The sequence below is a fragment of the Cololabis saira genome, chromosome 23, assembly GCF_033807715.1.
Source record: "Cololabis saira isolate AMF1-May2022 chromosome 23, fColSai1.1, whole genome shotgun sequence".
NCBI lineage: Eukaryota > Metazoa > Chordata > Actinopteri > Beloniformes > Belonidae > Cololabis > Cololabis saira.
In genome coordinates, this window is record NC_084609.1 from 15,801,445 (window position 1) to 15,828,528 (window position 27,084).

The 27,084-nt window shown below is 41.2% G+C and overlaps 1 protein-coding gene across 5 annotated transcripts; it reads left to right on the forward strand.

Annotated features, from left to right (window-relative positions):
- Positions 1-41: 41 nt before the first annotated feature.
- upf2 (UPF2 regulator of nonsense mediated mRNA decay) lies at positions 42-26,471 on the forward strand. Of its 5 annotated transcripts, none has more exons than XM_061714110.1 (21): positions 42-106; positions 3,355-3,717; positions 5,739-6,518; positions 6,606-6,766; positions 6,864-7,055; positions 7,132-7,281; positions 8,842-8,945; positions 9,119-9,204; positions 9,500-9,608; positions 9,782-9,895; positions 10,133-10,249; positions 10,674-11,063; positions 12,947-13,222; positions 13,347-13,530; positions 16,298-16,479; positions 17,775-17,879; positions 18,073-18,171; positions 18,324-18,497; positions 21,212-21,353; positions 21,905-22,025; positions 24,092-26,471. In XM_061714110.1, the coding sequence occupies exons 1-21, from the start codon at positions 75-77 to the stop codon at positions 24,099-24,101; spliced, it is 3,891 nt and encodes a 1,296-aa protein (XP_061570094.1). In that variant the 5' UTR covers positions 42-74; the 3' UTR covers positions 24,102-26,471. The 5 variants fall into 5 exon arrangements, with proteins under 5 accessions (XP_061570094.1, XP_061570095.1, XP_061570092.1 ...); XM_061714111.1 differs by having other exon boundaries at positions 24,095-26,471; XM_061714108.1 differs by lacking the exon at positions 24,092-26,471 and adding an exon at positions 22,145-22,354.
- Positions 26,472-27,084: the final 613 nt, after the last annotated feature.

Below are 27,084 nucleotides of genomic sequence, written 5' to 3' on the forward strand. Positions count from 1 at the left end.
TAAAAATTACAGTCAGGCAGAAGTTGCGGGTACTACATCGGGGTCCTACTTCGGTTCCCACCACACGGAAACCAATGACCGATGTTTGTTTTGCTACCATTAGCAGGTAAAACTCTCCGTTATAACGAACTATCTGAGTGGAATTTCATATTTTACAAACGTGTATTTACAGTGTGTGTGTTTTATAAACCCAGTGTAACCGCTTAGCTCACGCTAACCTCATGTTCCACCCAGTCCCGAGCGTTTGTTTATGTTGTTTTTGTCGATGCTAAGAGCTTTAGCTCACGCTGAAGCTAATTCAGGTTTTGTTATGAAAACACTCAAAATCCACTTTTAAGTGTCGCAACTACTCCTCAACACAATTCAGCTTTCGCCTTTTTCTCATCCAAGTGTAGTTTGTTCGTCAGTCACGTCCTGCTGTTGTATTAGAGCTGGTGTTGTCGTGTTAAACCCGTAGCTGAGCTAGGTGGCTACCTGGCCGCGTCTGCGGCTGCGCGGGAGTCGAACCGTCTCCGCGTGCATCTGATAACCGTAGTAGAACGTAACTATGGTAACTGTCTGTCAGTTAAAACAGTTCAGGTGTCCTCAATCTAGTGATGGGTGTGAGGCTCAGGTGTTAACGGTGGGATGTTCATTCTCAGGCAACCGCTTCTGTCGGTTCTTCCGGGTTACACAGCCATGACTTCCTTCCTTCCTTACTGATATTCTTGTAAACTATTCCACCTTCTGATTTTGTTTCCACCCTTTCATTAGGGCCACCCTTCTATTTGCTTGTTAACACAAATGGCTAATAAGTCAATACTAAGCCACTCATTGTATTTAGTTATTCAGTCACCCTTTCTCCTTTCCTCTCTTTAAAAGTGCAATAACCACTAATACCTCACGTATTTTTGGAAATATTTGTAAATATCTTGTAAATATTATCCGTTTATTTTGTGTTTACTACTTTTTTCTCTCTTGTACATAGTCTTTTTCTACTTTTTATATTGCTCTTTTTTATTATTTAACTATTTATGGTAATTTCTATTTTACATTTTTTGTATAAAGCGTGTGTGTGTTTTGGCTGCTGCACGACTGAATTTCTCCTCTGGGAGATCAATAAAGTCTACTCTTCTATTCTATTCTATCCTAATTAGGAAGAAAGGGGATTTAACCCTTGTGCTGTCTTTGGGTCAAGGGAGGGTGATGAGAGAAAAGAAGGAATGAAGGAAGAGAGGAAAGATGAAAAGAAGGAAGTAAGGAAGAAAGTAGGAAAGGCAGAAAAGATGGAAGGAAGGAAAGAAGGAAGTAAGGAAGAAAGTAGGAAATGGAGGAAAGAAGTGAGAAAAGGAAAGAAGGGATGGAGGAAGGAATGGAGAAAATAAGGAAGGAAAAGCAAAGAAGGTAATAAAGGAACGAATGACGGAAGGGAGGTAGGAAGAAAAAGGAGTAAAGGAGGGTAAAAAAAGGAGGAAAGGAAGAAGGAAGGAGAGAGCATGGCAGGAGGAAAGAAGGATAGAAGAATTGGGTCATTTTGACCCAAAGACAGCACAAGGGTTAAGGGATTCTCAATCTGCCATGGTTGTTGGTGCAAGACAAGCTGGTCTGAGTATTTCAAAAACTGCTGATCTACTGGGATTTTTACACACAACCATCTCTAAGGATTACAGAGAATGTACTGAAGAAGAGTGAGTGGCAATAGTCTGGATGAAAATGCCTTTGCGGGGGTCAGAGGTCAGAGGAGGAGAGGCAGACTAGTTTCCTGCTCTGCCCTTTTAGACCGTCTGTCTTCTGTTTTCTGTCATCTTCTGTCATCAAAACACTGCCTTAAATCTCCTTTTCCATGGCTGTTCCATTTGCTGCTTAGGCTATCTTTTGTAATATTGTGTGTATTTCTCGTTGCACCCGAGTGTTTATACAAAACCGCTCAGTTTTTTATTTATTTATTCGACCTTTATTTACCCAGAAAAACAATTTAAGAACAGATTCATTTTATAAATGCAGCTTGAACAAAGGGCATAAGCACTTTGAGGGCAGGGGGGAAGGGGAGTGCTAGAAATAAAAAACGTTATGTAAAATTTCATAAAATCAGTACAATAAATATGTACAATAACATTGTAAAAAAACATTAAGACAATGGGATGTGGCAAGTCGGCCTGATCAACAGGTGCAAGAGTCAACTGTAATTTGTAGCAGATTTTGTTTGAAGACAGAGTGTGATATGAGGGCAGAGAGTTTTAGAGTGTTTTGTAGTGTGTTCCAGTCATTAGCTGCAGCAAACCGGAAGGCGCTGCGACCAAAGACTGTACAGGCTTTGGGGATGGAGAGTTTAATGACATTACTGGACCTCAGACTGAGGGCAGAGTGTGACAGGTGTAAAAGGGAAGAGAGGTAGAGAGGTGTTACGCCAAGTATGGTTTTGTAGATTTTCATTTTGGGGTTTTATTCTTAGGCCGAGCCAGTGTTTATCTGTCAAGACTCAGCTCTCCACTTACATCTCAAATACAAACATTATTTCTGGACTTGCATTCTTGACAGAGAATGCCGATAGTTTGAGAAGGGAGTGAAATAAACAATTTCTGTTAAAGGAAGTGGGCAATATTTAAAAGAGGCACTTTAGGCAGTTAAGTTTTACAGCTCAGCAGTTATCGTATCCTCAAGTGGTTTCATAGCCATTCACACCTTGAGTCACCTAATCAAAACATTTCACATTTTGACAGAGAGCTCAAAAATGTACATGAAAGAGTTCAATGACTTGCGTGAAGAATATCCCAACAAACAGTTTATTATCCAGAAAATCTGCTATTTGTTTTAACAATTGATGAATCATGTTTTTTTTCTGACTAAAATTTCCAAACCTTCTTATGTGGCCCTGATCCTAATGTACTTTTTTCAGCCTCTTACATTAAATTGCACCATGATGTGTTTTAACATTGATATGGATTAGGGGTGTGTGTGGATGGGTGGGATTGATAGGATTTTTACTGTTAAGCACTTTGTGCTGCACCTTATTGAATGAAAATTATTTTTATATGTATGTGTGTGTGTATATATATATATATATATGAGATTGATTTGAATTCTTGTTTTTGGCTGCTGCTAGTCTTGAAAATAAATGCGTATTTTAATCTCACTTTTTATACCTATTGTTCTCATAGTGGGATTATTTTATTCTTTTTAATTAGTTTCAATATTATTGTTCAGGACTATATTAATACAATTATCACCGACAAACACACACGTTTTTTGCCTATGGTCATTTTTGGATTGGTTCGGGGAGATTTATTCATATGGTTAAAATAAACGTTTTTAATGGCAATGGAACTGGTTTCAGAGCAGCAGTCACTTTTCTTATTGTTTATCCTCTATTCTCAGCATGCCTGCTGAACGCAAGCACTCAATAAACATGGATGAAAAAGATGTTTCCTGCTTCAGCAACAAGGAAAAGGACAGAGATGGTGAGAGAAGACCAGCATCCTCCCGAGACAAACCGAAAGATGAAGCCAAAATGAGTGGTAAAAAAGATGGTGTCAAAGAAGAGAAGAGAAAGCGCTTAGAAGAAGAAAAGAAGAAGAAAGAGGAAAAGGAACGTAAGAAGAAAGAGGAGGAAAAAACTAAAGCAGAGGAAGAGCAGAAGAAGAAAGAGGAAGAAGAGAAAAGACAGCAAGAGGAGGAGGAAAAGAAGCTCCAAGAGGAAGAGGCTAAACGACAGCGTGAGGAGGAGGCAGCTCTCATCAAGTAAGTGATGCTGAACTTTGTTATATCCTCATTAAACTTCTTTTGGTGATGGTGTTCACCAGTACTGATTGTTGCAACTGTCAGCCGTAATTTGAACATGAAGTTTCTTCTTGAGTCATGCAGCCACGCGTGTCATCATCTACTTGTCGTTCTTTTGTTGATCTGAACTTCTTGTTTCATAACTCCACATGTGAAGCTTCCAGTTAATTAATTTCTTTATGTTTTATCAGCTAAAAATATGGTCTTGTTACACTATGTGGGCTGGATATTGGCTGACTTTGTTACATAATATCTCATATGGACCACAATGAGATATTATGTAACAAAGTCAGCCAGAGAGGAATTAAAAACAATAAATAAAAAGAGGTTCCAGTCCCCATCATTGAATTACTGACGTGCATTTGGACGGGATCAAAATTGTCTCATGACCTCAGTGTTTGCTGAAATATAGTTGGTAATTTGCGGTGGAATTTTTACTTTACAAATCACAGACATGGCACATTCGGTCGGGATTAACATCACAGATGGGGTTCATGTTATAATGTGGATAATTGGAGATAATTATTAGGGCTCTATGAAGAGGCTGATAAACAATAGTGTTAAATAAATTGGTCTTTCATAAAGCAAACTCAGTGCAAACATACCACGTTTTAGTCCTTTTCCATTTTTGGCATGGTTGAGCTCGCCTCATTCCAGATTTTCAAGCCTAAACTACATCCTTGGAACATCAGCACAGGATCTTGTTGTTTGAAAAGAAATGTTGCTTACTAAACCAGTGTTTCCTCTAGGAATTTTTTCAGCAGTGGGGGCATGCTTCCCGGGGGGGTGGCGGCGGCGTAAATGTACGGCGTACACAAATAACCACTTGACAGCAAATGTAACTTTCAAAACCTATTTATTCGCTTTTATCCCTGAACTTTTGAAGAACAATCCCTGAACAAAAAATAAATGTTACTTCAACTTCAACTCTAACCAGTTGAAAATGTAAAAAATAAATAAAAACAATAACATTAAATAAATAACATGTAAACATCAGCTGGATGAGGCTGTGTAGACTCAATGACCAATGCCGCGTTCCATTTGTCCTCGGAAGTCGGAATTTCCCAGTTCCCGGAATTTTCAACTGGAACGCCCCTCGAAGTGGGATTTCCTACTGGGAAAGTGGGAGAAGCTTCACCACCCCCGAGTTACCATTCCAAGATGGCTGCCATTCCTAGTTCCCAGTTCCGATTTCCGAGGTAAATGGAACGCGGCAAAAGTTTGCACCCAGGCTCAGAGCACTTAATTTTCCTTGGCTTTTTAAAGAAGAGCTCTAAGGCTCTGTTGTAGGGAAATTCTCCCAGAGGTGGCCCATTGATGCTTAGCAGCACACATGCTGCAAGATGATCCCCCTCACGGGTAATTAACGCCAATAGGATCCCCCAAACACTCCAAACAGCCCACTCCCTCCCTCCCTCCCCCCCCCCCCCCCCCCCCCCCCCCCCCCCCCCCCGCCGTTGCGCTCATCATCACACAGGCTGTGCTGTGAAGGTGGAGAGATGCGGCGATGGTGCATTTGCAAAAAAATAAAAATAAAAAAATTTAATAAAATAAAATTTTCAGGCGTGGCGGCTATGATTGAATGAATGTAGAGGAAACACTGTAAACTGTAAACAGTTTACAAAGTGTATATGGATCTGTAAACACATCAGTGAGCCAACAGTATGGATTTAAACCTTTCCCTACATTGTCTGGAAGTTAAGCCTCAAACTCACAATTATGTTCAGTCTGAAAAGATACCAAACACTTTGGTCTTATACGTCAATGGTTTTATCATCATTTCATCATGTCACTGAGTGCTGCTATAATTAACAACTGATCCCGTCCATGTTTAGGGTAGTTCGTCTCCAGTTGAAAGCTAAAACGGAGAAGGGTCATATAGCCAATTTTAGCCCCACAATACAATGATGAAATGTAATTGTACTGTTTTCTTGCTTTTATTGTGTTAAAATTTCCAATCAACATGACCGTGTTTTCTGCAGGGAAAAGGAAGAAGGTCATCAGTTGCACCAGGAGGCCTGGGAGCGCCATCACTGCAGGAAGGAACTCCGCAGCAAGAACCAGAACGCTCACGAAGGCCGGCCTGAAGAGGCCTTCTTCAGCCGCCTGGACTCCAGCCTTAAGAAGAACACCGCCTTTGTCAAGAAGTTGCGCACGCTGACCGAACAGCAGCGAGATGCGCTTTCTAATGACTTTGGTTCGCTCAACCTCAGCAAGTACATTGGCGAGGCTGTTAGCTCCGTTGTGGAGGCCAAACTCAAGATTTCCGATGTTGGCTGCGCTGTCCATCTGTGCTCCCTCTTCCACCAGCGCTATGCAGAGTTTGCTCCATTGCTGTTGCAGGCGTGGAAGAAACACTTTGAAGCAAGGAAGGAAGAGAAGGCTCCCAACGTGAGCAAGCTGCGCACAGATTTGCGATTTATTGCAGAGCTTACTATTGTGGGCCTCTTCACAGACAAAGAAGGCCTTTCACTCATTTATGAGCAGCTGAAAAACATTATTGGGACTGATCGGGACACACACACTCATGTGTCGGTGGTCATCAGTTTCTGCAAGCACTGTGGGGACGACATCGCTGGTCTGATGCCCCGCAAGGTGAAACTGGCGGCTGACAAGTTTGGCTTGGGCTTCCCTCCTAGTGAAATAATAAGCACAGAGAAACAGCAGCCTTTCCAGAATCTTCTACGAGAGTATTTCACATCTCTCACCAAACACCTGAAGAAGGACCACCGGGAACTGCAGAACATTGAGAGACAGAACAGGTGAGTGTCCAGATTTTTTCATGATTCATGATGCTACTCAATAACTTTTTCCCTTCAGCCTGAACTCTGCGGTTTTTTCATCTTCAGGCGCATCTTGCATTCCAAAGGGGAGCTAAGTGAGGACAGGCACAAGCAATATGAAGAGTTTGCCACTTCCTACCAGAAGCTACTGGCCAACACACAGTCTCTGGCCGACCTGCTGGATGAAAACATGCCTGACTTGCCTCAGGACAAAACGGTGCAGGAAGGTGTGTGACTTTTCTGTTCTAGAAATAGTGATGAGTCTGGTGAGTTCAGAATGTGTGTTTCTTTTAACACAATGTGATTTTCTCTGTGTTCTGTCAGAGCATGGACCGGGCATTGACATTTTCACCCCTGGCAAGCCTGGGGAGTACGACCTGGAAGGGGGAATTTGGGAGGACGAAGATGCTCGGAACTTCTATGAGAACTTGGTGGACCTGAAGGCCTTCGTTCCCGCCATCCTCTTCAAAGACAACGAGAAGAGTAAAGAGGGAAAGGACAAGGACGAGGCCAAAGGTATGTACGTTTCTGACGGGTGATTCAAAGGATTAATTTAGCATCGTATATTTGACATTACTACTCTTGAATTCAGATGGTAAAGAGGCGAAGGATGTGGCCAGCACCACAGAAGAGCTGGAGCTGGAGCTGGAGGCTCTTGACATCGCTGATGAGCCTCTTGAACTGGAGGGACCAGATGAGGTGGAAAATGAAGAGCTGGCCAAAAAGCTCCTGGATGAGCAAGGTGAGCTCAAGCCCCTCCAGAAGAAGACCACTGAATGTTGTCTTTTACACGCCAGATGTGCATGTATGTGGATACAAATAGGAATAATTTATGTAATGTATTAAACAATTTATTTATTGCAATGGGTGCTGCACTTGCTATTGCTGAACAGTAATAAAACAAAAAAAGTAAATGATATTGAAAGATTAGTAGACAAGTAAAAACAAGCATTGAAGCATGTAAAATACATAATACTAATATAGCATTATGATGATATAGAGTTCAGTGATATAGGGCAGTGTGCAGCGAAGGACACTGTCCTGCATGTTTTAGACGTCTCCTTGCATTAAAACACCTGATTCACACCCGGGACTGAATGAGTTCTGGGGAAGAAATTTGAACCGTAAGTGTTTGAGATTATCTTTGAGGAAGTGCTTCTCGTGTGGAATATTTCTGATTGGTTTAGTTTTCTGTCCATAACCTTTTCTACAGTACATTAGTCATGTCAGATGTAATATGACAGTTATCACTGTGCACTGATAGTTGTGGTCGTTGAATGAGCTCTAAAATGAATGAGGAGAGAGAGCGCTGATTGTGACAAAAAAGAAGTGACATTTCTGATAGTTTCCCAGCATTTCATTTGTAAGGAAAAGATGCAATTTGTAATGTAATAGATTTGGTTTATACACCTCAAGTACACGTGCCTGCTGTGTGACCAGCGCTGTAGGTCCAACGTTGCTGACAGGGATCAAACATACCCTGAACCATAGACCTCAGTGGAAATGCAAGAGACTTGGAGCTCAAATTTTTCTTAAGTTCCTTTTCGGGAGCCTCAAAAAAAAAAAAAAGATTTTGGTCAAAATGCAGTTTTATGCTACTGCTGAATAGATAGTGGATAAATTGGAAAGTGATTCCTGTAACCTCTTATGTCCTGCCTGCCGCTAAAAATATGAATATACGGTTGAAGTAATTAGTTGCATTAGGCAAATAGTTATCATTTTCTTTGGTTAAGCTGAGTGTGGGGAGTTGGTAAGAACCCACCGACTGAAATCACAAATGTCTGCCTCAATACACAAGTCAATGTTCTGTTTTCTAAAGAAAAGAAACAACAAAACATTTCCCTGGTCAATGTGTTCACACCAGTGTGAAAACTTTACTTCTGTTAGAGTTCAATTCAGTTTAGTAATTCTTTCAAATTGTGTGATGGGGAAGAAGGAAATGATGTGCAATTTGCAGCACAAATCAGTGTTTCATTTTTGTGTAGGCGTAGTTTTTAAAATGACTTCCAACAGCTTTTCACTGAAAATCCTGGTGAGTGTGATTCTCCCGCCTTTTAGTGGCTTTTAGCATAACAAGTATAAGTCTGTTTGAGAAGGACTGATTTTCCTGCATATTAGAGTAAACTTGCACCCCTGAAGCAATCCATTGATGAATAAAAAAAGAAAATGTACATTATACAGTGTGTCATAAGTCCACTCTCGGGAAGAGCGGCACATTTGCTGCTGACATGTTTTAGGTAACATGTATTATGAACCTGTAGTTTTAAGAACATTTTCTAGCAGCATGTGTTTGTCTGTGTAGAGCAAGAGGATGAGGAAGCCAACACAGGATCACATCTGAAGCTGATTGTGGACGCTTTCATCCAGCAGCTTCCTAACTGTGTCAACAGAGACATCATAGACAAGGTGATGAAGACAAACCGGATTCATAATTGTTGTAAATGGATATGACTTTACAAGAAAAAATATATGTGTATTACAGATCTTTTACTATGTCACCACTACTCTGTATTGCATCACAAATATGATGGTTTATTTGGAGTTTTCTAAATTCACGAGTACTGTGTAAACGTCCGCAGGCCGCCATGGACTTCTGCATGAACATGAACACCAAATCCAACAGGAGGAAACTTGTGCGAGCCCTCTTCACTGTCCCCAGACAGAGGTATGGCTGTCCAGACTTACAGTACTGTGCTCATTAGCATAAAAGCTAAATTGAACAAAGGTATAAAAAGATCAAACCCAAATAAGTACATGGACATATAATATGAAATCCTCTTACTCAAATATAATGAAATACTACATAATAGTCATGTAGTGTTATTTATGGCTTTGCTCTTTTTTTGTTTTGTTTCACCTGTATCACTGGCATGTAGCATTCCCTGAAGCACCACAAGGGGGCGCTATGACCCTTTAGTTATGGTTGTAAAATTAGTGGCACTGACTCGTGTTTCTGGCAGGCTGGATCTGCTGCCTTTCTACGCTCGTCTGGTGGCGACTCTGCATCCATGCATGTCTGATGTGGCGGAGGACCTCTGCTCCATGCTGAAGGGAGACTTCCGCTTTCATGTACGTCTTTACGTCCAACTTCATGTACTATGGACAAAATGCTGAGTTTTATTGTGACTTCATCAAACTGAGAATCAAATAAATTCCACACCACAAACTAAGACACCTTTTATATTACTAATATTATGAATGAAAAAAGTGAACATTTTCTTGTATTAAATTTGTGCTTTTAGATACGAAAGAAGGACCAGATCAACATTGAAACAAAAAATAAAACTGTCAGATTCATCGGAGAGCTGGCCAAGTTCAAGATGTTCTCCAAAACAGACACACTTCACTGTCTTAAGGTTGGTGTAAACTGCATTCTGAGGCCTCAACCTCCATCATCACTGAGCTTATAGATGAATGTTTCAGCAGGTTGTTTATGTGGTTGTGTTGTTTGCTCTGTGTGTTTGTATAATACACACGAAACTGTAACTGAACGTCAAGGCTGTTAGTTTTCACTCAACACATACAAGGTGTATAGAGTTCTGTTGAGAAAATGCAACATGAAAGTAAGTTATTAACCGTGTGTGTCCCAACAGATGCTGTTGTCTGACTTCACCCATCACCACATAGAAATGGCTTGCACACTGCTGGAGACCTGTGGTCGCTTCCTCTTCAGATCGCCAGAGTCCCATTTGCGTACAAGTGTTTTACTGGTTGGTACAGATCATTCATGCAATCTGCAGATAAAAGCAATACAGAAGAGAAGTGACAGGGAAATGCTGAAATAGCTTCAGGAAGACTTCTGATGGAATTATTTTATTTGAAAGATGGATTTGTTTGATTAAAAAAGAGCACCTCCCACATTGTATCACAGCAATACTTTCTGTCTTAGGTTAGTTAGCTTTTTTTAAAAGCTGTTTTAAAAACATGTTTACCTGTATAAGTGGCAGATAAAGTTTTTCAGGTGAAATCAGGCGAACAACATTTAACTTAAGGGGAAATGTAAATCTGGCTATTCAAGAGCATGTAAATGCAGATTTTTGTCATGGTGACCAAAGGATATGGAGCATAAAAGGAATTGTCTAATATAATCTGACTATAAACAACCAGTATTAAGAGAAATCCTCTGAATTTCAGGAGCAAATGATGCGTAAAAAGCAGGCGCAGCATCTGGATGCACGCTATGTGACCATGGTGGAGAACGCCTATTACTACTGCAACCCTCCACCCATGGAGAAGACCGTGAGGAAGAGGAGGCCACCACTGCAGGAGTACATCCGCAAGCTGCTCTACAAGGACCTGTCCAAAGTCACCACTGAGAAGGTGCTGAGGCAGATGCGAAAGCTGCCCTGGCAGGACCCGGAGATCAAGAGCTACCTGATCTGCTGCATGGTCAACATCTGGAACGTCAAGTACAACAGCATCCACTGTGTGGCCAACCTGCTGGCCGGCCTGGTGGCCTACCAGGAGGATGTGGGCATCCATGTGGTGGACGGAGTGCTGGAGGACATCCGGCTTGGCATGGAGGTAAAGAGAGAAGGTTACACATGCACTCATGCGGATGTGTTTTGCTGATGCTCATAAGTTTGTTTGTTTTTTTCTTCTAGAGTTTTTTAAATAAGAAGTGGAATTTAAAAAGGTAGTCAAATGTACGCCAGAATAAAATAAGCTTTCCCGTAACACACGTAAAAGAAATTGAAACCTGTGGTGCAGGCTTGCTTTCACACAATTCAGTCCAGTAAAATATGGTTTACTTGTCTTGCACCAATTCACTGCAGAAATCATCTCAGGGAGCTTTTACAAAGAAAATTAGTTCAATGCTTGTCCAATCTAATTATATTTAGTTTAAAATGGTTAAAATAGTTAAAATATCTTCCATTCTAGTTCATTATTATTGTACTCTTAGTGCCAGTTCACAAAAAGCAGTCTTTTTTATTCATTGCCAGAGTACAGCAATATATGCATGAATCTGTCTATTTAAATTTAAATTTAAATGGTTCATATCAGTCTCTTTTTGGGAATCTTTTTTCAGGCATACAGGCGTGTTAGTCAGAAGAGAAAAGGCTACAGCTTTTCTTGCTTCAAAAGAGCAACACGTGTATGTTTATGGAGGAGCATCCAGTCAGTCTCATACTGACAACATACTGTAGCTTATGGACGGACAGGAAACATTGGTTTCTGTTTATTTATGTTAAGTTTATTTACTTCAGCCTTCTTGCTTTCCCATATTAAAAGTTTGGAACAGAAACGTCACCTAAATGTTTCAATACTTCAATGCCAGCAGAGTTCACCTTAAAGTTGCGCTAAGATATGAAAACCCTGCAACATTTTTAGCCACTCTTTGTGCACCTTAACTGTTCACTTCTCTGCTCACATTGACGTTAAGCACTTTACTGCTGGCTTTGGTTAATTAAACCCTGGAGACCCAAAGTTTCTCAGAAATTTTTGAATCATTTTTTGAAAACAAACAACCTCCTAAAGCCGGAGGTTGTTGTAAAAGCAGCACTCTAAAACCTTCATTATTTAGCTTCATAAGTCATTTTATAACTTACAACTTTTTATTTTAAGTTGCTGTTTCTTCAGTTATTTTCATCAGCATGGGAGAAATCATCAACCACGTCTTGAAAACACTTTAATATAAAGCAAACCCACTTTACTGCATCTAGAATTGATTGATATGTTGAATATGATGCAATTTTTTTGTACTTTACTCTGTAAAGGCTAAGTGTCTTCGTCCTTTCTTACTATCGGCATGCGCCGTGCCTCGACAGATACAGTAAAATTTGTTTCTGATGTAGTAATAGTTGCCTATCATGTAACGAGCAGGTTTATGTCCTTTTTTGAAGAGGTGAAAAAGTGAAGAATGGTGATGCAGGAGTGGTGAATTGACAGTAACACGGACAAAACCAGATTGTGATCTTAACTAGCATTTCAGAAGCGTGACAAAAGACAGCACTTGTGCCGTAGCTGTCAGCAAAGTTAAGATTGAACACAGCTACATGTTGTGTGACATGTGGGAAGGTTCTTGGCCTCCATGAGTTCAAATGAAGGTGTGACTTTTTGCACAATACTTAGACCTGTCTTTTGCAGTTTTCAAGAATGAAAAAAAATTGCTGTTAAGCAGCACCTGTTTCTGTCTCTGGACACCTTTTTGTCTCCACTGTGTGCACCGAATAACCCTAGAACTGTTTCCTGACCCTGATTTCAAAAGTATCACAACATCAACTTTCTTGGGCCTGCAGTTTCTCAGCCAAAATTTTTGTAATTTCTTTTATCATGTTGATTTAAAAGAAGAAAAAAAGTGCTTAACTGCAGATACAAATGTTTTGAGTAACCATAGCAATAAAAACCCGTTGACAGGTGGGAGTACCACACAGAGCAAAACATTTCCTACTGCGTTGTGTTCCCAGGTCAATCAGCCCAAATTCAACCAGCGGCGCATCAGCAGCGCCAAGTTCCTGGGCGAGCTCTACAACTACCGGATGGTGGAGTCTGCAGTCATCTTCCGCACCCTCTTCTCCTTCATTTCCTTCGGGGTCAACCAGGATGGCAGCGCCAGCGTGCTGGACCCTCCTGAGCACCTGTTTCGCATCCGTCTGGTCTGTACCTTGCTTGATACCTGCGGCCAGTACTTTGATCGGGGCTCCAGCAAGAAGAAGTTGGACTGTTTCCTCATCTATTTCCAGGTATGTTTGCTCTTCACACACCTCCAGTCACTGTTCTGTTATACACATACGAGGAAGTTAAACTCTTATGGTCTGGAATGTGGAATGAAAACAAACAAATTAATGAGATGATATGTGCCTGCAGCGCTACGTCTGGTGGAAAAAGAGCTTGGATGTTTGGACCAAGGACCACCCATTCCCTATTGACATTGACTACATGATCAGTGACACTCTGGAGCTGCTCCGACCCAAGATGAGGATCAGCTGCTCCCTGGAGGAGGCCACAAAGCAGGTCACTGACCTGGAGAGGGAAATGCTCAACAAACTAGGTAAGAGTGACAGAGTGTATCAGAGGCAGGTGTTTGTATCCGGCCTGAAATCCTGTGTGTGTGTTTGTGTGTGAATGTGTGTGTGTGTGTGTGTAGCAGCTGGTCCTGCTGGTTCAGCTGCTCTCGCTCGTCCTAGCAGAGCAACATTCCCCGATGTGTAGGAGGATAATGGTGACTTCTCTCTGATGACTTTTCTCTCTGCCTTTTCTGTCTGACAGGTTCAGTTCATTGAAACATACACATACCAAACACATGCGCTCACTCCAAAGGTCTGCTCAGTAGGGAGGATTTAGGAATGATGGTAGTGAATTCAAAGAATGACGTCTGTTCCAGCTTTGGTTTCTGCATTGGGATTATATTTAGGATATTACTAAACATATTTACGACATTCAAGGCCTGCTTAAAATAGGTATTAGATGCCATAATAGGTCCCCTTTTATTCACCATAAATGCATATCTTTGTTGTTTTCACATCAGTCAGTCTTATTGCAGATGGACAGAAATATTTATATAGTAGTATCCCTTTTTTACAAGAAAGATGCCAAACTTTCTCTGCATCCACATTCTTTTTTGTTTATTTTAACTTGATTTTTTTCCAATTTTGGGGGGAATTAAAGAAAAGCTCCTTACATATTTGGTTTAATCAAAATTGTGTGCAGCATTTTTTTAATATACATTTTATGTGATATTTCAGTTAAGTGGACTTGGTTAATTGACAACAAAAAAGGGAAGAGGGGTTGCAGCACTTTTTGTCACATTCTGTGAACAGACCCTCTCATGCTTTCAAGCTTTTTGCTAAAAGCAAGAAGTGTCAAACATGCGCAAGCTGAATAATGCGAGCGTTGCTGCTCAACAGGGTTGTAAAATCTCTTTAAACGTAAAACGTTTGCTGACCTGAAGGGTTTGTGTTCCAACCTTGCAGGGAAATCTGCAGAGCAACACTCTTTATCCTTCAGAAGATCTAGTGATCTACATTCCTGAAGCCAATCAGCTTTAGAATAAAAGCTTCCTGTTCTTAAATGAGTCTGAATGTTAGTTACCTTTTGATTTATCTTACTTGAATTTCCATTCAAACGCCTGTCTCAATGGTTACACTTTCTCCACCCTGGTGTGCTGCAAAAGTGTTAACGGCATTTTGTGTCTGAAAGCAGGGACGGACCCTCTGGGGGTAAGCCATCCACAGTGAGGCGCCAGAGTTGAACGTCGACTCTTTATCTTTGTTTTGAAGGCATATCAGAGCCTCACATTTCATTTCAGTTCACTCAGAGCAGTTTGGTTGATCATTCACAGCCGGTGTCATTCAATCAGACCTGACTGAAAACGCCTGAGAAAACAAAAGGCAATAGAAGTAAAGAAGTGTTTGCCGATTTTGAGCAACGAGAACCCGTACGGGACACGCATCAATACACAATGTGGTACAGTTTTAGAGAATATTAGAAAAGAAATGTATACAATAAATACTTTCATAACTTATACTATTCCTGTCCAACGTGTCGGATAGGGTTTTAGTATTTTTCGACGTAGTTGCCAGTCAGCCAGCAGACGTGCAGGCAGACCTCACTGATCCCATCATGGTCATTTCTGATTGACATGATCAAATCTTACTTAAAGATGTTGGTTCTGTAGTCAGGAGTATTAGTGAAATATTTGTCTTTCAAAATTCGAAGCACTTTGTGTAATAAAAACTTACAATTTGTGAGGGTTTTAGGATAGAAAGGGATCTCAATATTGTCAGACTGGGAAAAAAAAACTTGAAGACACCAACTTAAAAAGAAATAGAGATGTTTCAAAATGTAACAGAGAGACAATGGTATAGCCATGAAATAAATTAAAGCTAATTTGATCAACCAAGGAAAAAAACCCTAAAGAAATGTATAATTAGAAAATGTGTGTGAGCCCTGTCCTTAAAGTGTATATGATGCCCAGTTACTGTATATAAATAGATCAATCTCCTGCCACACAGTACAGTTACAGTTTTCAGGACTCAAGAATAGTAGTAAATAGTCGGACAGGGAAGAGGAAGGACACCTTTACGCTAGAGGTGTTCCTCAGGGTGTAGTTTCCACAACTCCACCTGATAACAGCACAGGAACCCGTTTGTTAACTGTCTCAAGATATTTACCCAGAAAGCAGATAAGAATATGAACAGCAGCTCCGCCCACTGAGAGTGACACCGCTTGCACAGGCTCCATGCAGTCTGTCAGGTTACAATAATAGACGAATGTTATATTTAAGGAATAATAATAATAAAAAAGAAATGACATGTTGGGTCCTTGAAAGAGCTCGCAGTTAAAGCGTTCTTGTGAGAGGAAAAAGGAAATTTTTCAAGTTGTGGGTGGCATCATCACCTAAGTAAATCTAATTTGTAACTTTCCACCGCGTGTGTGTGTGTGTGCGTGTGCGTGTGCGTGTGCGTGTGTGTGCGTGTGCGTGTGCGTGTGCGCGTGTGTGTGTGTGTGTGTGTGTGTGTGTGTGTGTGTGTGGCAGCGGCCCCTCTGAGCTAAACACTGGCACCATTGTTACCTTTCATACTTTAACCAATAGTGGACATTCCTTAGTTCTTCACTCACACCAGACCTGATTTGCGACCTCAGCCGTCGGCCGGACTTAATTTCTGCACTGTTGTTTAGTGACACTGCAACAGGCTACACCTACAACCATATGGAAAATAGAAAAATACACGCATGGCACTGTAACTACTTCCTGAATGTTTCATGTGTTCACAATTAAACCATCTCAGAAACCAACATTTTCCCATTTTTCTTAGAAGCGTTCATTGTGTGCTCTCAAAAAGGCCTGGCGATGGAGAAGGATGGCCGATCCAGCGCCATGAGCGAAGGGGATCCTCTGGATGACGACGAAGACGATGGCGAAGATGACGAAGAAGGAGGTGCTGAGACTGAGGAGCAGTCAGGAAACGAGAGTGAGATGAACGAACAGGAGGAAGATGTGAGTCCCTTTGGCGTTGAAAACTAACTTATCCTGTCTTGCTGCTCACATGTCACTGTTTACATCACATGTTTTGGAGCAACAAAACCATAGATAGTCATAAGATTATCAATGCCTCGTATGTGGTTTAAGCGGGATTTCCAAAACTAAAAACAGGAATGCACAATACGACAGTTTGGCTCCAATGGTTAACTTTCCTGTGAAGAAGTGCTGTAAATAATTTTTATTTCATTGTATTCTATTTATTTTATAACATGTTAGATGTTTGTGAATAGCTTCTACATGCAGTTTCTTGTGTACTTCACAAGAGAGTTACATAAGTGTGGTATGTAACTTTTTTCCACTGTGAAAGCTGGTGATATGACATTTGAAATAAACAGTCTTAGTCTTGTGCAGTTGGATCTTGCACAACAGTAAATCAGAACAGGTGTGAGGAAAATGAAGTGCAGGTGTGTGTGTTTACCTTGCGCCCTGCTCAGTGTGTTTTGGCAGATCCGTGTTAAACTGTAAGCAGAGTATGAAGCCTTTTCTCAATATGTTCCTGTCAACTTGTGAAACATAAGTCAGAGAACTGAAAGCATTGAAACAGGTCAAAGTCCGTGTATAACCACAGCACAAATTCTGCTTCTTTTATCAAAGATGGAGCGATGGCTTACCCAGAATGCATTGGTTCCAAGGTGTAGAAATGGTTTGGAGCTAGACTTTCTATTTCAGCACAACCCTTTATTCCATTAGTGTTAAAAGTTTTACAATTTCATTGTAATTTAAAAGTTGCTCAGAATTTTGAGGTACTTGTAATTCACAGCTGGCTGCAGCGTCCTGTTTGAAGTTTGACGAACTTCAGTCTTGGAGATTGTTGCTGCCACATCAGATAGTATTATTGTACAGTAATAGACTTATCACTGAGGACTTTAAATAAATATCAGGTATCATTAACTCAAATAATTAGATTTTTTTTGGTAAAAATCAAGAAGCATGGCTGGCACTATTAGTTATTAAACCTATAAATTCTATAAATATTGGACAGCATGTGTGTCTTGTGAATGCATCTCAATGTTTCAAAAGGTTCAGTCGCCTTTTAATGATGAAGGTTCAAAAGTGAATTTTCTTTTTTAAAGTATACCTTGAGTTGCACTTTCAGTTGCAGATTTCTATTAGCATTTTGCAAACACCATTGCTGTGCTGAACCTTAGATTTTCGTCTGTAATGAGGTCTTATTCAAAATCTTCCCCCTTTTTGTTTTATCAGTCTTTTATTGGTGAGTTAATGAGATTTAACTTTATTCATCCCAACAGGAAGGATCCGAGAATGAAGAGGAGGAGCGGGAGGAAGAGGAAGAAGAGAACACTGACTACTTGACTGACTCCAATAAAGAAAATGAGACTGATGAAGAGAACAATGTAAGATATCCAAATGTAAAGCTGGAGAAAACAAGTACGCATTCATGAAGCTACAGATCTGGTTGAAAAACTATGAATCACTATTACAATACTGTCTCTGGTTTGGTAGCCAGAGAGTGAAAACACAATTTTGTTCAGCGAGGTCAAAGTGTGAACTGAAATGTTTTATTCTTTTTCTCTTTTTAATTGCCAGGAAGTCACCATCCGTGGTGGTGGACTGAAGCACGTGGCCTGTGCTGAGGACGAGGACTTCATTCAGGCTCTGGATAAGATGATGCTGGAGAATCTGCAGGTATGATGGCGCAAGACTGCATCATGGGAATTAATACAGTTTATTGTTCTCTTTCGTAAAAATTCTCCGCTCATCTTTAAACCAAGATACTTGGTCTCATGCCAGAAGATGAAACTCCTGCCCTCCTTGACTTGTGTGTTTTGCCACCACAGCAGCGTAGCGGCGAGGCGGTGAAAGTGCACCAGCTGGACGTGGCCATTCCACTGCAGCTGAAGAGTCAGCTGAAGAAGGGCGGCTCCGGACCGCAGTGCATCATGGAGGGAGAGTCGGACATCTCTGACACCATGCAGTTCGTGATGTTAACCCGCAAAGGGAACAAGCAGCAGGTAAAAAGCACCAACAGTTAAACTGCTAACTGACATGCACATGTAAACCAATTTAAATGTGTTTATTGTGCATACTATCAAAGCTATCCATGCTCAGAGTGGACATATGTTCAGTGGTTGACTAAGAGTGTTGCAGGAAGTGTATATAACATATATTGTTTTCATCCAGAGCAGCAGCTCCCAGCTTTACTTTACATCTAATGTCACTTGAAGAATTTGTTTGGTATCCTTCGTTGTTTAGTAAACTGACAGGCTGCACAGACCAAGTCTTTACTGCTCCTTTTCTCCTGAGGTGTTGCTGGATGACGTAAATCCGGGGTTGTGCACAAGAACAGGACTGTAGTCTAGTTTCATGTGAGAGAAGTGATGCATTCAAACGATCCTGTACAGAAACATTTTGCTGAATGTAATTCCTTGACAAACTTGGCTCAGTCTATCTGAGGCCAGAAATAATGTTGACTCTGAGAGTGTGTCTGAGTGCGGCGGCTTGTGTTGGCCTCTTTGTGAGGCCCACCCTTAGTCAACCACACCTCCACACAAGCTCTTCTTGCTGTGTTGAAGTCTTGGTTTTATTGGCCGAGCAGAGAAAAAGAAGATAGCGATATTTAACTTCTACATTTGCAAAGTGCAGAGCCATTCACGCTCACAAATGCTGATGCCCAAAAGCATCCCAAACAGAGAAACATTTTGAAGAACGGAGAGAAATACCAGCATTGAGGCAGATGTCTGTGGAGAAATATACGGCAACACACTTCTAAAAGGACATAAGACACAACTGAGTCTTTCGGCCAGTCCCAATACACCCACTACCCCTACTTTTCATCCCTACCCCTAAATTTTGCGCGTTCCCGTGAGGGTAGTGGTGTCCCAATTCCTCTTTGCATGTAGGGGTAGTGGGCATATCGAGGGCTGGTGGGTATCAATCTAGCCCTTCAGAGCTAGGGATTTCAGATGCTGACTTCACGACCGAGGGCCAGAAAAAATTCCCAGAATGCTTTACATCATCATTTGCAGACTGAATCAAACAAAAAAACATGGTGGACATTTCTAATTTTTAGTGAATAAAATCAATATTTTGAGTTAGTTTCTGCATAAAAATGCGTTTTGATTACATTTCTAGCGAGAAATATATATTTTACTTTCATAATATTTACTCAGTGAATGTACATAATCACTTGCTTGCTCGTTGTTGCGTTGTATCTTCAGATCTCGCCAGAATAAAGGCTGATTTATGGTTCCGCGTTACACCAACGCAGAGCCTACGGCGTAGGTTACGCTGCGACGCACGCCATATGGTGCGCGTCGCCGCGTAGCCTACGCTGTAGGCTCTGTGTCGATTTAACATGGAACCATAAATCAGCTCCCAAGCCGGCGGCTCTAGATATCCCCCGAAAACATCGGAGCAAATTTCTTAACACAGCGTTATTTGGATAAACTGAGCCCAGGTTGGGGATCTTAACGGTTACGTTTACGCCTGAAAAAATATTAAAACTTAATAAAGTGGCAAATTAACAGCGCTACAGCTGAAATTAAAACAGCTTTTAGCTCTCAGCTTCCTGATATGGTGTGACGTATGTGCAAACATAACTACGCAGTCACTTACGTACCCGAACGTAAACCACGCAGTGACGTAGCAAGTGGTGTCCCAATCCCTAGGGAAGATTACAAGGGCCCTACGCCTGTGGCTTAATTTTTAGGGCTAGTGTTGTTGAGTGAGGGCTACTGATAGAAAGAAGGGGGTGTATTGGGATTGGCCCTTTTATGTTTAGGAATGTCAACTTCATTTTCTGATAAAGTTAGGACAATGTTTCAGCAGAGGAAAGAATAAAGCAAGTTAAAAGCAAAGGACGAAATGGCACAATGTAGCGGGAAATAAACCCAGAAAAATGGTAACAAAACTAGAAACAAAAGAAAAATGTCAGCCTGTGAAAATGTGTTTTAAATTAGGAAACAGACCAACGCTGATTTTGTCGTGCATGCTGTTCTGTAGTCGCTACTCATAAATAGTGGGAGGAGTTTGCTGGCACATGTGGGGTTAAAAGCTTATATGTCACCGGTGGTCCTTGGAAATATAGAAAGACAGTTGGTGTGTGTGCGTGCGTGTGCGTGTGCGTGCGTGTGTGTGTGTGTGTGTGGGTGTGGGTGTGTGGTGGTGGAATGTGTGGTTTGAGGGCAGAGCTGCTGCTTGTGCTGCAGGGTGTGTCCAGCTCTCTGCCAGGAGAGCCAGGACTCCGAGCTTTAATGGGGTGCTCGGTACACACGGCTTTGCTCTGGATGAAGGACCACCGCCCCGTACGCACATGTGAAAACACGAGCTCCTGTAAGACAAGGGGAGAACACAGAGGGACTTTGTCATGGAGGTGTGCGGATGGGAAATGACATTTCTATCTGTCCATGTGTCCCTGTCCTCTGTATAGCTGTTATGGATGGACACACACTCCTCGCCACGCACGTGCAGCATAACAGGAGCTCTGTTTCACAACACCAGCATCAAGTTACCTTATGAACAAAGCATTTGTGCTCGATTTGTTTCACTTTTTTTATCTGTGCCCGATGAGCTGATAACCGGTCAGAACTGGTCAGCTGATGCCAATCAACTGGCACATTTTTATCTTATAAGATGATATTTCAACAACTGATTAGTTGAACCAAACTAGTATCTGTTTTCTATTTCTGTGCTAACCATCCCGCACGTGTGTCCTCTTGGCCGACAGTATAAGATCCTGAACGTGCCGCTGTCATCCCACCTGGCGGCCAACCACTTCAACCAGCAGCAGGCCGAGCAGGAGGAGCGCATGAGGATGAAGAAACTCACCCTGGACATCAACGAGAGGCAGGAGCAGGAGGACTACCAAGGTACGCAACACGCACGTGCTTTACTGTCAGTGCAGTTTCATGGAAGAAGCTGAACGTGAACCGTCAACACAGGTGGGTGAAAAGCACCTCTGTGTTGAGGAAGTTCATGTTATTACTGGGGGAAAAAACAACATGATGGTATGTGTCTCAGCTCTACTTCTGTCACACCTCAAGAGGATAAGAACATCTTTTTTTTACTTCCTGTTGTTAATGCCGCTGTTACACCGTGCAGGTTACTGCAAAGCAGTCCACTTTTTTTTTTTTTTTTCCATTTCATTCTTGAAATTCAGCACAGTTTGAAGTGACTCTGAAAGCACAGAGGATTAGCCAACACTGCTGACAGATAACAGCACTGATATGGAGAGCAGGGGAGTTTTCCACGGATACGTGCACCTTGTTGAAGAAAACTTGAAATAAAAGCAGTTATTAGTGCTAGAAAAAATACACAATTCTTATTTGTGTACTTCTTAGATTGTTAATTTGTGATATGTGGTTTATTTTCTCTATATATTTTTCTTTTTTTGTAACCGTCTTTCTCCTGCATGTTACAGAGATGATGCAGTCCCTGGCCCAGCGTCCTGCTCCGGCCAACACCAACCGAGAGCGCCGGCCTCGATACCAACACCCGAAAGGCGCTCCCAACGCCGACCTCATCTTCAAGACTGGAGGAAGGTGAGCCGTGAGCCCCGAGCAGCGAGGCGCCGCCGACACTCACACAAACTGCTGAATGTGATGGATAAGGGCTCATTATCTCTGCACTGACAACCCTTCAACGGTGTCTCTTTGAACAGAGTGAAAAGGGCAAGAAACTAAAGGCATGAAAGCTGAAAGAGACAGACAGGAAAGTCAAGCAGGCGAGGCATTTCATGGGATAGACTAGAGCAGCTGGAGCTGCAGTGCACCAAGACCTGTGTGAGATGTTTATTGCCACCAGACAGGAGGTTTTAGGAGGTTAAATACAAATAAAGCCACTTGTGCAATGTTTGTGTTAATGTTTAGACTAGTCATTTATTGTAATTTTAATTGTAATTTTCAGGTGCAATAAGTTCAAATGAGATTATTTATATTTCTTTAAAAGTTTTGGAAGTATTTGCAAATAAAGAATAAATTGTGTTAACTTGTGTATCTGTCCTGCGTGTATAAGTTGAAAATATTCTTTATATGTATCGGGGGGGAAAAAAGAAGTTTGAATCAAATACATTTATTACCAGAGCATGAACACACTTTTGAATTATTAAAGCTCTAATCAAACAGTTTATGGCAGGAGGAGAGTTCATACGGGCTGCCGACCGGCCACAAAGGAGAGTAAATCTGTGAGGAAGAAGAGACGTGGAAATGAAAAGAGAAATAAATGTAACAAAAACAAAAAACAACAAAAAAGCTTATTTTTGAATTTTGAATTTTAAGTCAATAGATGAATAAAAACAGATCCTGAAAATATTTAGAAATGAATTCCTGTTGTAGTTTGAGAACAAACAATAACTGCTTTAATTAATCTGGAATACTTTCTGTTTATTTCCTCTTTTTTGTAACTTCTCTATGCTTTAATTTATTCCTCCTTTAAATTTGATTTTATTTTCATTGTATTAAACTACATTTTATTCATTTTATTTTATCCGAAAGCTACTATAACAGAAACCCAGCAAGCCTCGCCCTGTCACCACCTAACATATATATTTTTGGTGGTCGACATCAACTCCCAAGCTGTAGTTCAATTTGAGATCATGCTCTTGCTGATTCTCACTAGAGCACCAAATGTGGGTTTATCTGCGACTAAAATACCCTTTTCTTGGCTGAAAATGATAGCTCGTCCAATGAATGAGCATGTTTTATAAATTAAATGGTATTTTAGGGAGTTTTTTGACATCATATCAGGTTAAGATTTTCCCACAAGTGATTTTTTTTTTTACCAGGATTGTTGTTGTTTCCTTGTTTTTGTGTTGTAAAATACAAGTGGATAGCCAAGTGTTTATTCTATTCAATTCAAATCTATTCATCCATTTATTGAGCTCTTTAAGCTGTTTTAGTTCAGATCAGAACAATACAGCAGGTTCGTTGGTACTCAAAGCTAAGCAAAAGTTGTCAAAGCTTTTATTACAATGCATCAGAGGATTTGATAGTGATGAGTGTAGTTATAGTTATAGGCTATAAAATGTTGCACTATTTCACCTTTTTAAATTTAGTAACAAAATCAACTCCTGTATTTTAATATTTAATTTCTGTTTATTGTGACCCAAAGAAAGCGCTTGAGTTCTTCTTCCTGTTCCAAACAATTCAGAGTTCATAGATGTACAGCGAGAAAGATTATTGTAAAGACATTTATAAGAGTTACCATCTCATCATCGTGTTCATCTCCAACTCCAACAGATTGCAGTTAACATGTAACATGCCATAATTTTCTTAAGTTATATTAAAAAAAAAACATAAAATATTGGGGAACAATGTTCTTCGGACAAATGATATCAAAGTAGAGATGTTTGGCCATAATCCACAGCAATATGTCAAAGGCAAACAAAACAATATCATAAAAACGTTTGCTTAAATGTTGATAAAATGTGATATATTGCTAATCCGATGTTTTTACTTGTTTCTATGGTGGTGATAGGATGTGTTCTGATTGAAGGTAAAAGACATCCGATAGAAAGGGGGTGCATTTTATTTGATTTCATGTAGGGAGATGCTGCGAGAATCAAGATCCAGCTGTTTGTCTACAGTAACTGTCCTGCTCTGTCCTCCAGGAGACGCTGATCGGAGTCTGGGCCCAGGTTGAGCAAGCAAGCAAGAGAGGATGAACGAGCAAAAGAGAGAGAGAGAGGGGGAGAAAGTCATCAAGGAGATCGGTGGGGAGCCCGGTCGCAGCCGGTGGACGAGTCCCTGAGACGCACACTGACGCCGGGACAGACCAGACCCCTGAACCTGAACACACACTGTTACCTAACCGAGGGGCCGAAGCCCAGGGAGGAGAAGCAAAACCACGAGCTGGGGTCGGCCGTCAGGGCTCAGACAGATGGCTCTCTTTCTTTTTTGTCTGTTGCCTGAGATGACAAAAAAAATGACAAGTGTCTGGACCAGAGATCGGACTACACACCCCCGACCAGCGGACGGATGGCGGGACAGACTGGATGAAGTGCAATGAAGGGTTCACCTCCTGCCATCACACCAGATGGAGGAAAACAGTGACTCATAATTTGGAGATAAAACCTTAGAACTGGATATTTTTCCTTTTCTTCTTTCTTGGACTGTGAGAACACATCTGGTTGGTCAGGCTTCATGCAACGGGATCGCACGAATCGGCGGTGGCTGTGCGTTCGCATTCTGCTCCCGCAGCAATGCACAGAAAGACGTCAGGCTTTCTAGCCGAATGGTGAAGTTGATGAAGTGGCGAATGGGGTGCAGCTCTTGTTCTCGTGGCTTAGTTGGTTTAGAGGAGTGTGCGCCTGTTCTCCTTATCACTTTGTAAAGTGTAGAACCAAGTCGAAGGATTCAAGAAGCTTGTTCGATGCAACCAGCAGTCTAAACCTCCAAAATATTCAGTTTACTGTCAAATCAGACAAAGAAAAGCAGCAAACGGTCACATTGTTGACTCTTGATTGGCATTTTCTCAGGCTGTTGTTGTCCCAGTTCTAAAGTAAAAACTGTCCCTGTTTTTCCTACAATGAATAAAAAAAAAAAAAAGGAAAAGAAGAAAAGCTGTCAGAGGCGTGGACCATGAGGTTCTGACTTTTCCCGGAGCTGCACTTCACAGCGGGAAATACTCCTGAGCGGCAGGATGAAAATAGGAGGCAGGCGTAAAATACTCTATGGAAATCTTTTTTTTTTTCCTTTTTTTTAAGAATATGACGACAATAATTGTTTTTTTTTTCCTGGTATTTTTTTTTTTTCCCAAACATGATGTGCAATCAGACAACACTTTGTTTGTGCACTCCGACACAGTTTCCTCCGTATAATTGCTCCAGTCTGAGTATTTCCCCTCAATCACGGCACCACCCCGCCCCTCCTCTCCCTCTAGAAGCAACAAGCTGAGCTGCGGAAAGCTTCTCCTCATTGGTGGCTGTTTACAAAGTTAACGTCTACTGTTCACTGTCACGACGTCAGGTCCATGAAAACAGAGTAGATGAGAAGGAAGTAAGGCAACAACAGAAGTGACTCGCTTGGTGAATCCAAGCAGTCCAGAGCAGAGACATCTGTGGTCTCACCTGCAGCTCCTCTGCAACATTTCTAGAGGAAAGTACAGAAACATCTAAGACTTTCAAAATAGGGTTGTCATCTTTTCTTACTTGTCAGCTCCAGGATTAACGATCAATATCTAGTATGTTTGTAGCTGCAGCTTATCTTAGCACGGAGACTGCAAACAGACAAATCTGACAGCCGGGCTGTACAAAAGTAGCATAATTATATATTAACTACTTTTAAGCTCACAAATCATCAAGCTAGAAGCTGTTTGGTAAATAAACTGGTGAAAGCAATAGTTAAGAGTGGGATAATGGGTGGGACGTGTTGTCATTTTTGCACCCACTTCACTGGATAAACAAGAACGAGCCAGCAGAACAGGGTTGCACTCCAGAAACCTGAAGATCAAGAGTCTCGTAGGCTCTTTTCGGCTACTCAACTTCCTGGAAGCGTTGAAGATCTGCAGATTGGACAGCATCACTGATGGACATTTTAGATGTTTGACATTTGCTCCTACTACTTTTTTTTTTCTTTTTTTTTAAGATATAATCAAGCATTTAAAGTAACCTAATAGTTCGAGTTTGCTTTGAGTCATGTGGTGTAAAATCCTGTTTTTCCCTCCTCTTTGAACTAACAACTGTGTTCCCAGGAGCCTTCCTACGTGACGACAGTGATTATATCATTTTAGACTAATTTAATGTATTAAGCTTCTAGATGAACTACTGTTAGTTCTGCTGCATGGACCTTTTCTGCACTAGCTTATCATTCTTTGCTGTTGTTAAAGAAAAAAAAACAAGAAAAAAGAAATAGAAGAGCTTAATTTAGCGCTTACTCTAGCTACAAGAGTATTGTTCTTAAAACTGCTGCCAAAATAGGGGAAAACCTGCTCGAGCCTATTGATGTGGCTTGTGATAAAGAAAGTGTACCACAATAAACGCGTAGAAATGACTTGAGTTTTTTCTGCTCTGTAAACCGAGTCCTGGTGTGGAATGTGCATGTTTGCATCTGTTTGTTGAAGTGTAATTACAAGGCGTAAGCATAAGTATTTCCTCATTTCCTGCCACAACTTTCCTCTGAAAGCTGCGTATGAGGAGCAATGCCTGACATGGCAGGACTAAACTGTTGTGGGGGGAGGCTCCCTTTGGACTCTAAGCTCCAGTACGTTTGCATTTTTGCATGCACATTCAATCCACAAGCATTATATTAGAGTGAGATTGGATAGGAGAGCTATATTACATGTATTACATTGCCATCTTTTTGAAGTTACAGTTTTTTTTCCCGGTTCGACAAGTAGAAACATCCTGTTACACCATCTTCAGACGCGTGAATACTAAAGTCCAAATCGTCCTCCATCCTCCATCCTTTTCTTTTAAGGTGGCTGTTTGCAGGGACTAAAAGCACCAGCTCCTGTGTCAGTCCTTTGTTTAGAGGACGTCTTCCTCTCTCCTGCTCTTTGTTACTTAATCACATCTGCCCTACAAGGTAAAAGTTTCACTCCCTCATCAGCAGTAAAAGTAAGTAAAGTAACATTTCACTGATGAAGTGTACCAGGGCTATGATT